Source organism: Phalaenopsis equestris, unplaced genomic scaffold, assembly GCF_001263595.1.
Source record: "Phalaenopsis equestris unplaced genomic scaffold, ASM126359v1 Scaffold000306, whole genome shotgun sequence".
Taxonomy (NCBI): Eukaryota; Viridiplantae; Streptophyta; class Magnoliopsida; order Asparagales; family Orchidaceae; genus Phalaenopsis; species Phalaenopsis equestris.
Genome location: NW_018164748.1, coordinates 18371 through 29043, shown reverse-complemented (window position 1 = coordinate 29043; position 10673 = coordinate 18371). Strand labels below are relative to the sequence as shown.

Sequence of the window (10673 nt, the reverse complement as noted above, 5' to 3'; positions counted from 1 at the left end):
CATCATTATCATGAACACTGGTTACTTTCTTAGGATTTATTCCTTTATAGGGCCATTGAAAATTGTTCGTAGTCATTTCTTCAATTAATGATTAAGCTTCATTAAATGATTTTGACATTAATGAACCTCCAATAGTAGCATCAATAATAGATTTAAGGAATCCTACAAGCCCATTACAAAATATTTGAATAATTAACCTGTCTAGCAAGGCCTGATGTGGACACCTCCTGAGGAGTTCATTAAATCATTCCTAAGATTTGTATATTGGATCGCCTTCATGTTGAATAAATAAGGTAATATTATTTATGAGCTTAGCAGTTTTAGAATATGGAAAATACTTAATTAAAAATTTTTATGCTAACTCTCCCCAAGTTCTAATAGATCCAAGTGCTAATGAGCTTAACCATAGATTAGTTTTATCCCTTAAGGGAAAATGAATAATTCTAAGTCTAACAACATTGTTTGATATGCCATCATCTTTACATGTAGCACATAGTTCTAGAAAAATTTCAAGGTGTAAGTTTGTGTAAGTTTGGATCCTCAGAGATCCTCAGATAGTGTTCCCCCAAACTGATTGTTTTGTACCATTTGGATAATAACAGGTTTATGTTCAAATGAGTTAACTACTACAACAGGAGTTTGTATGCTTAAGTGAGTTTCATCTGTTGTAGGGTATGCATAGTCCCTTAAAGGTAATTATATATTATGTTGTTCATTTTCAACGGTTTGATTATCAATGTTATATTGTGATGTGTTTGTCATTGCTTGTGAATTGTGAAGGTCTTTTTATTTTAAAGTTTTTTCTTATGGTTCATTCTAACTTAGAATCGTAAGACACTAAACCTTCAGATCTCGAACTATGCATGCAAAATTAAAAGTTCAGAAAATAAGAATAACACTCAAAATAAAAATATGTTTTAATTTTTTTTATTTTCAATTTTTATAATTCTTTTTTTTAGTTTCCTTTTTTTTTAAAAAAATAAACAAATACTGATAAGAGAAAATTAAAAATCAATTCTCCTAAAATAAATCTACAGTCAAATAAAAAACTGTAAGTTAAAAATTTCGTTATTCTGCGACAATGATGCCAAAAACTTGACCCTACCTACAATTACACATTTATTCAAGTTCTAAAAGATGGTAAAAAACTTGACCCAATTTATATTCAGTGGATAGTATGCAAAATAAATATGTTGTAAATTTCATTAATGGCTTATACAGTAAGGGTACTATATAAGTTACGTATCGTTTCAAGTAATATAGAGTTTTCTTTAAAAATCTCAGTATCGAACCCACAGGGAATAAGTGAATTCCTATGTCAACTTAGAAACATTTATACTCAAATAGTAAACCAAATTTGTAGGAGAATAATATCAAACTTTTTGTAATAGGGTATTAACTATAGTTTGCTAATTCTGAATTATTGCTCAAAGTAAATGTAAATTTTTAAACTACAGATGTGTAAAGGAGTACAATTATAAGGAGTACAATTATAATAAAAATCATTTTCCTTTCGCAAAGATATTATAATGAGTGTAGAAATCAAATGCTTAAAGGTAAAAATCAGTTTTTGTGACAAATAGAAGCATATTTATTCTTTACCCTCTTTTGAGTGCATAAGCAACAATAACTAATCTAAGGTTAAGTTCCCAATTGATATGGTTGTGTTGAGTAGATTTTAGGCTTTCACTTCCAGATTACACATTATCTCCTCTCTATTAGGACCAACCAAGCCTAAGGTTCAGAATTAAAGACCAAATTGATAAAGGTTCTAGCCTGTCACACTTAAATCATCAATTCTACGCACATCAAAACTTATCTCCCTATTTATTTGCACTCCATTCCTTGAAATTGGCTCCCCACCATTCATGGTTTAGTGTGGTACTCACTAGATAGATGAAATCATAGCCCTCCCAGTTTATTATATTTCGCAACAGATTTTTACATCACAAGTGGCCCGTTTGTAAAGAAAATTTTGAACCGGTGAAAGTACTATCACAAATTTATGGAATAAAAGAAATCTTCAAAACATTCTAATCATACTCATGATTTCTTCATAGTCTGATTGATGAAAAATAAAATTAGGAGTATTGTCATTCTTCTTTTTGTAGGAGAAAAATTCTTTTCATCTATATATATATATATATATATTAAAAATCATGTTTACAAGATAAAACTTAAATAATAGTACAAATACTTATCTAAAACTCTTTCCTAAGAAATTCTCTAAAGTTTCCAGACTGATCCTGACTCCTCGAAACTCAAACAAAACTCAACAAACACTCACAATCACAGAGACACACCACACTCTCACTATGCTGATCGGCCGCCCCAATAGTGTTCAAAACTACTGAACAACGGCTCTATTTTAGTTTGGAACACTTTCTTATTAATAAAGCTCTAAAAATCACTGAGGGTTACTTCAACCACATTTTCAAAATTTATCCAAATTCAATGAATATATGCCCAACCAATTTTGCCACCTGAGTGCCCAACCGTGGCGCCTAGATGCCGGCCTTCTAAATGTCCTGGCGCCAGGTAAATTTTTGTTCTTTATTTCCATTTGACCTATTAGAGCTCCATTTTTGCTTCTTTTGTTGTTAAACTCCATTTCTTGTTCTTGAAATAAAAAACATACAAAATACCTTTCATTAAAGCATAATATCCCTAAAAATGAGCATGAAATACATATATAAAAATAGGTACTTTTAAGGCGTGTCATCCGTCGACCACACTAACCCTGAAGCTTTTTCAACTATGATGCTATTATAAAAAACATACATCCTCTCCAACTCCCCAGTCTCATTCTTTGTTAATAATGAAGAATTGTCAGCCATGAGGAACCAAAGAGAATGAGAGACCACTTGGGTGCCATCGCAAGAAGCACGAAGATGACTGAAGGGTGAAAAGAAATAAAAGAATTGGGAGGCACAGAGAAAGAAATAAAAAAATGTGAAGGGTAAAAAATGGTCACGCACAATATTTATAGGGCTGACACATGAAATGAGGCGTCACATAATGATAAATGTCACACCAAATATCATTTCACATTTATTTAAATGTTGTTTTATCATAAAAAAAACATTATTGCATATCTCGAACAAAATGATTTATAAATAGGTCTTCTAAAGCTTCGGTCGAGACATACCCCTTTTGAGTCAACCTACAGATGACCAACTCTTCGTTGAACCTACTTTGCTCCACTCGGTTGGCATTACGTCGGAACTTACACAGGACGGTTGACTCATGGAGTGTTTCTAGTTCATACTGTACATTTGTTAGCCTAATTCACAAGGTGGTGACCTCCGCTGGCAGAGCTGTCATCTTTGAATCTGTGGTTGTCATGCCAACAAACAATTCCCGTGTCGGATATTCATCATAACCTCCAACCGCTCCAATCAAAGGTCTAATTATGCTCGTTCGCTGCTCCAAGAATTTAGAGGAAAGCTATTGCCAGTTTTACTACTCCTGCTGGGAGCCTTTGAAGTAACCAAGCAAGGTTGAAAGAGTGGGACCATCTACGGGCAAAGGAACGAGAGACTGTGATGGAAGCGCATTGATTGCATCTTGTGGCCCGACCATGACAACATGAATGGATTTCACAACGTCATTTGACCATATTTTATTTTCGTGATCCCTTAATCCAACTGTTCATCTACATTGAGATAATGTCAAGAAGTTAATAAAAACTGCTAAGAATTAGAAAAAAAAATCATACATGCTCAAAACTCAGCCCAATGAAGAAATGGCTTTATAGAGCTTGTTTTTCGTTTGTGATGAAGTATCTATTTTTTTTGTGCTGGCAGCTGAGGAGGATAGGTGACTGCCATTTCCTTTGATTCCTCTCCACTGAACTTGATGCCCTCATCAATCAGGTGCTGCTGGCCCTTAACAATCACACCTACGCTAGACCCTGGAGTTGGGTTTCCCTTGTGAGGCTTTTTCACAGCTTGCACCTCAGGACCCTTAGTTGAGTCAACTGGATCGACCAACATAGGTTCAGGTCTCGACCACTTATTTTCTTTTACAATCTATTTCCTCTTTATAACAACAAGAATCTGAAAAGGTCGCCATAGATAGAAGTTCGAGATCCACATTGTCTCAGCTCGTACCATTAGCCATGGCGTGTCTTTGCTATTTGGGGAGAACTAGCAGCAAAGAATGTAAATGCTAACCCTATGGTCCAATTTATAGGGTTCACGGGGCACAAAATCCAAATGGAACTTTATTATCAAATTAATTTTCTAAATTTCAGTTTCATGGATTGTTTAATAGTTAATTGTCCTTATCGTAGCTGTCACTATCAAGGAGCAGGAATACTAGGTGAACAAAGACTATGCACCAAAATTGGCAGCACAAATCTTAGAACGATCAAATGACCAAAGGTTGAGGGCTGAACAATCGAAGCGTCTGAGTAAAGGAGTATGATTTGAACTAGCCGCCGAATGACCGACCACTCAATTAATTCGGTCGACATGCAATGTCCGTGGGTTGAATCGGCAAGCCACACTTATGGTCCTAGCTACCCAAGCATCTTGCAAGAACGTACAGTTACAACTAGTCGACCGACCGGCTTTACCTCGGCGTATGCAATCGTCACGAGACTGGTCACCCAGGCCGACCAAACTCAAATTTGTCAACCAACTAGTAGCCGTTGTATTACACTTAAATTGTAATTTAAATTTGATAGGAAATAAGTGCATTAATTGCATTAAGGGAGGTTTCAATAATAGTTACTTTCTTTCAGAAATTGTACAAATAGGTGAATAAAGGGACTTCCCCCCGACTTCTCTGCTCGAAAGTCTCTAACCGCTCTATCCCCCCGACTTCTCTGCTCGAAAGTCTCTAACCGCTCTACTCTCTCTCTCTCTCTCTTCTCCTTTTCTGGCTCTAACTCTCGAGGCATGTGTTTTTGAAAGACAATTTAGGATTAACGCTGCAATGCTCCATGGCAGAAAATATTGGCATTTAAAAGAGACATAAAACAAAGTTAAGTGTTGTTGAGATGAGAATGCTTGAATGGAAGAGTGGCTTGCACTTAAGAACAAAATTCAAAATGAATAAATCCATGATACGATTGGTGTTGCTCCAGTGGTGGACATGATAAGAGAGGGTAGTCTTAGATGGTATAGTCACATTAAATGCTGACTATATGATAATTCGATTAGGAAAGTATATATTTTATATTCAACTTATGTTAAGAAATATAGAGGTAAACCAAAAAATCGTGGGCATATTGTATAAAAAACAATCTTAATCTATTATGATTGAATGAAAAAAAGACACACAATAGGTCACAATGAAGCAAAAGAATTCATGTAGTCGAACCCACTTAGTGGGATAAAGGCTTTTGTACTTAATCTTATGCATTAACATACCTAACTACTTTAAATTTTACCTACATATCACTTCACATAAAGATGAAAATGTATGTTTCACTTCTTAAAAATTGAAATGATAATATTTTTATGTGTTATGATGATTTCAGTGATATAAATGTGAAAAAATTAAATTAGGTGTTAGATAAATAAATAAATAGAAAATGAGCAGCACAGATGTAAATGCCCCTAAAATATAAGATTTGGAAAGATGGGTAATTGAAACATGGGGGGTTGCAATAAACTTTAGAGTAATTATCAATGTCAAAAGCTTAGTATAACCGTCTGTATGATTCACCCTTTGAGTCGTATTATTTGAAAAAAAAAACCGATTCTTTTTCTCGATTGTGAGTTTTAAAAAAGAAAGGAAATTTTCCTTTTTCAATTAAAGTTGAAAGGAACAATATATATATATATATATATATATATATATATATATATAAATGTAGACACATATACATGGACATTCAAATTTGATATTGATATCCTCTTGCCATATATGGCCCCTCCTAGTGTCAGAAGAAATTAAATCTATGGTCACAAAAATGTAAGACCTCTCTATCTATTTCCAATAAGTTGCATTAAATGAAAAATGCTTTACAACCATTCCAAATCAACATATTTTTTAAACAATATCTACCTATATGTAATATCTCAAGAAAAAAAAAAAAAAAGAAAAGAAAAGGAACTTACATATTGCACCACTCTTGTACATAAAATTCCTCATCTAAAAGGAAAATATGTTTCCCATGTGGGAGAACAAGGACAGTAAATTCAAGTTCCATATTGCCTGCTAAATCGATCAAATCATACTATTTACAATAAAACCCCTTTACTTGAACAATGATACACATATTTATATATAACATCAAAGCAAGGCCCTTTCTGAAAATCACAAATTCACATAGAATTCGTACCTGCAAATCAAATGAAACCAAATTAATGGCCACAAAAGATCAACACCTTTAATTGCAATAAAATGTGGCCCATCACTAAACATATCACCTCTGCTGAACTCACCAACTAATACATCAGCTCCCAAATTTCGTTTCTTCATCGAGCCATCAGCTTCGAAAAATATACACCGAGTTGACTCAGCCCTATTGATGCATTGTTGGGGGAATCTGATAAGCGACCGGCATAACATAAGGAGCATGGCCAGGAGGAAGCATAACTGGAGTTCCAACAGCAGAAACAATGTGGCCTGGAACTGGATGCCCCACAGGCGCTCCATATATTCCCATGGCAGCTACATTGGGCTGTAATGGAGGCGGATTAATGAAGGATCCTACAGGTGGTGCACAATTCACCATTCCCTGACCAGTTATAGGCCCCTGGGAAGAAGTTTGTACATCTCCATTATTCACATTGGTGATGTCGTGGATGCTCGACCGACGCCGATCTCGATTGATCGAATTGAGGCGAATGAAGTATTTTTGTGCGTGGCTTGCGACCTGTGTGGGTGTCCTCGACACGACGAAGTTTCTCGATATGCTCCTCCAATCGCCTTTTCCAAACTTCTCGAGGCCGAGTAGAAACAACCTGTTGACAAGAGGTGCCTGCTTCATTAAGAATTATATGGGTGGCTTTTGTTTGGGCTTTATAAGAAAAATCAAATGGAAGATTTACATACATACCACTAAATACTTGTATATTTACATATCTCACTTCTAAACTTTCATATTTACACACATAACACTCTGGTGTTTTAAATCTTTGCATGGAAAGGTCTATTTAACTTTTAAAAAGTGCAAATAGTATTACTTTTTATTTGTTATTAAGAATTTGAGTGCAATGAGTGTAATATGCCAGTTTAGCCGTGAAATATGACAGTATAGGTGTGAGATATGTAAATGCATTAGAACATTGTGATATGTATGCACATGCCCTAAATTGAAGTGATAAAAAATGAAGACTAATTACTACTTGAACCAAAAACTATGTCGAGAATGTTTAGACCTCTTGAGTTGTGGAGACTGTCGCAGAGTTATCGGAAGGTATCTAATGTACGTGGGTAGTTTTATTAAGCTTGTTTCGGAGATTATATAGTATTTTCGGCTGTAACAGTTTTCTCTTTATAATGAAAGGGCCGTTTTCTTTAGGTAGCATTAGAGGATTTAAGGCTGTACTTCTCTACAATCAAGTAAAAAAAAATTTATAATAATAATAAAAAAAAAGTGCAGCAGTAGCAATGGGACATAATCATCACTATAAAATACTTTTTTTTTGTTTTTAATCCATTTACTTTTTTTTGTTTTTTGAAAGATTTACATGCATCCCACTCATTTCCTATGAATTTACTCATCTAGCAGCTAATTTTCGCTTTTTAAATACATGCCACCTTACATAATCAAAAGGTGTATTTCAATTTTTAAAAATTAAAATGATAATATTTCTGATGCGATGTGACTTGTTCGGAGAGTATAAATGTATAAAAGTAAACACTGTGTTAGATATGTAAATGCACAGGAATTAGGAGGCATGTGCGTGAGTGCCCCTTTCTGTTTTTTTCTAGCACTTGATGACTGAATTATATTTCACCAATTCTCATCAAAAACAGCATTTCTATGTTCCTAATTCTACTTCATGTCAGGATGACAAGAAAGTCTAACTACTTTCCAGGATGACAAGAAAAGAAAAGAACAGTGAAAAAGTGTTGGAAGTACTGTGCTTTTTAAAAGCATAACTGTGATGAAACAGGCACTCTACAATTAAACATTTGAAATCAAGTTGCGAAATTTACAAACATAACCACACAATTCTAGTGTATTTACATAAACAACACCCAAAAGATTTGATATTTACGCTTATAAAACATAGTGTCATGAACCTATGCATGAAAAAGGTGTATTTCACCTTTAAGAAAGTGTGATGGTGATATTTTTGATATGATGGTAAATATTTGAGCATGCATGTAAATGTGAATGTTTAGGTGCTACATATGTTAATACATAAGAATTGAATGTTATGTACGTAAATGCCCCAATCTAGTTTCATCTGCAAAAAAAGTTATATACTTTTCAATCTTCACTGATTTTACCATCAACCAATCCTATAAAGATGTCACTTCTACAATGAAGAAAAATCTTGCCTGGTTATTCTGATATTATAAGCAATCATAAAGGTACATAAAACCATATCTGGCAAGATTTCTGTTGACTGTAGGAGTAAAATAAATTTAAATTCTAGCCAAATTTACTGCAGAAAGAACCTGTAGATGCATTCAATTTACTTTCCCCATCTATTGTAGCCAAACAAAAAGGCTCCTCAAATAAATGTCCACACCCCAACACGCTCCCCGAAAAAAAAAAAACCCTAACAGGTTAACATACAAGGGCAATCCTCTAATAATGTTCCATAAATTAAAAAAAAAAATAGAGATACCTTATTTTTTGGTAAATCTGTTCATAAACTTGGATATAAGCACGTATGTATTCTTCGCTTGATATCTAAAAATCATTATCCTCTAATAACTTAGAGAACGCATTGGGTCCCAATTTTCGAAAAGAAATCCTAATTCCTTCGATTTCTCCCAATTCTCACCAAGGCATTAACCAAAATAAACCCCCAATTTTCCATTCATAAAGAAATGCAATCTGCTGCTGAATTAAATACAGAAAAAAGTAGCTAACCTATGCTCTTCTTCAGTCCAAGGAATCCCTTTCTTACGCTCCGGATCAGATTTAGAACCGCCCTTACACTGTCCTCCCGAATCAAATCCTCCACTCCCCGCTTTCCGATCGGCAAACCCGTTGTGCTTTTTCTCAGCCTGATCACCGCTTCTTGGGGATGAAGATGAATCATCGTCGTAACGCGGAATCGGAACCCTACCAGCATCGATGGCGCTTACATCCTCAATCAACAACCCATAGTGTTTCTTAATTTCAATAATAGTCTTGCCCGGAACCCTAGCAGCCACCGACTCCAGCCACCGATCCTCCGCCGCCAGTGGAGGTGCGAGAGCCTCGCTCTCGTCCTTAGCTGGGTAAGGTACCGTGGCCAGAGCGTTCTCGAATGCCTTCTCGTCTTCTCGGCTCCACCACGACGCTTCCTCTTCTCCGGTCGACGCCGGCAAAGACATCGCTACGATGTGACTGAGCCGTTGAGAAAAGAGAGATTAACGGAATTGGATCGAAAGCGAAGTGCGCGGTTCTCTAGCTTTGATTTGATTATCTGTTTCCGAGCTGTGGACGGGGGGGGGGGGGGGGGGAGAGAGAGAGAGAGAGACGCAAAAGCCACGGCGGAGGCCACCGTAAAATTACGGTCATCCTGACAATTTATTGTTGCATATTTTCCATTCCACCCCTTTAAAACAACTTTAACTGCGAAACCTACCTTATTTATTTATTCTCTTTTCACTAGGGATAGTGTGTCTATTTATGAGAATATTTTAGATATTTACAGTTCCTTTGGGATCATTTTTTATATTTTATTCTTAATATATTTTTATTTTAATTATTTTTTGATTGAGTTAGTTATTTTTATAAATAGGTTCTTTTTAGTATTTTTAAAAATAGGTTGATTCATTATTAAAATAATAAATAAAATTATAGAAATTAAATATGTTTTTCAAAATAAATAAATAAATAAAGAAATATAACAGCAAACAAAAGTGATGCTAAAAAAGAATTAAGAAATCTAAGGGCTTATTTAATTAAGAAATCTAACCATTTTTATTTTTTTGCTATTATTTTAAAACATATTTATTTAGTGTCATTTTTACATATTTTATTTTTTTAAAAAAATAAAATTAAATCACTTTTAAAAACACTTAAAAAAACTAAAATTATTCTGACTATTTTTAGAAAAACCTAATATATTTTATCATACCAAATATATTTCATTCAAAATAAGAATACAAAAAAATAAAAGCTGAAAAATAAAAAAATCAAAAGTAATACAGAATAACCCCTAAGTATCTCAAGATAATTAGATTTAGTAATACAAAATAAACTGGTAAATTTCAAAATTATTGAACTTGCTTTAAAATGAATATGCTATAAATATTAATTGAGTTTTCATGTATCGTGCACATTTCAATGACATTTTTCAATCATTTTTATCAAAACTTTGATCAACATATTATATACAAAATTTTTTCATATATATTTTTACTTGCATATTTATTTGAGGTACGTTGAATCATTAGACTTCTTAGGGTTTACTTTGGTTGTTAAACATTGCAGGCTCTGATATTTTAATATTTTAAAATATAATATATTCAATTGAATTTTAATTTCTAAATACTAAATGAAATAAATTTCTTAATTTAACAAGTAATTTAAATAAATATTA

The 10673-nt window shown here is 33.9% G+C and overlaps 1 protein-coding gene across 2 annotated transcripts; it reads right to left on the bottom strand.

The window, feature by feature from the left end:
* Positions 1-6048: 6048 nt before the first annotated feature.
* Positions 6049-9563, bottom strand: LOC110025589 (transcription factor MYBS1-like). 2 transcript variants are annotated; one of them, XR_002294132.1, is made up of 3 exons: positions 9011-9563; positions 6399-6920; positions 6049-6295 (listed from the first exon to the last, which is right to left on the bottom strand). XR_002294132.1 is itself a non-coding variant. In XM_020726144.1 (2 exons), exons 1-2 carry the CDS (start codon positions 9457-9459, stop codon positions 6479-6481), a joined length of 891 nt encoding a protein of 296 aa, XP_020581803.1. In that variant the 5' UTR covers positions 9460-9563; the 3' UTR covers positions 6049-6478. The 2 variants fall into 2 exon arrangements, 1 of the variants encoding a protein (XP_020581803.1); XM_020726144.1 differs by having other exon boundaries at positions 6049-6920.
* Between the last annotated feature and the right edge of the window lie 1110 nt (positions 9564-10673).

Excerpts from the sequence above, each read along its gene's own strand:
- LOC110025589 (XM_020726144.1), bottom strand. The coding sequence starts at position 9,459 with ATGTCTTTGCCGGCGTCGACCGGAGAAGAGGAAGCGTCGTGGTGGAGC. Across the intron at positions 6,921-9,010 it reads TGGACTGAAGAAGAGCATAG|GTTGTTTCTACTCGGCCTCG; the intron begins GTTAGCTACTTT and ends TCTTGTCAACAG.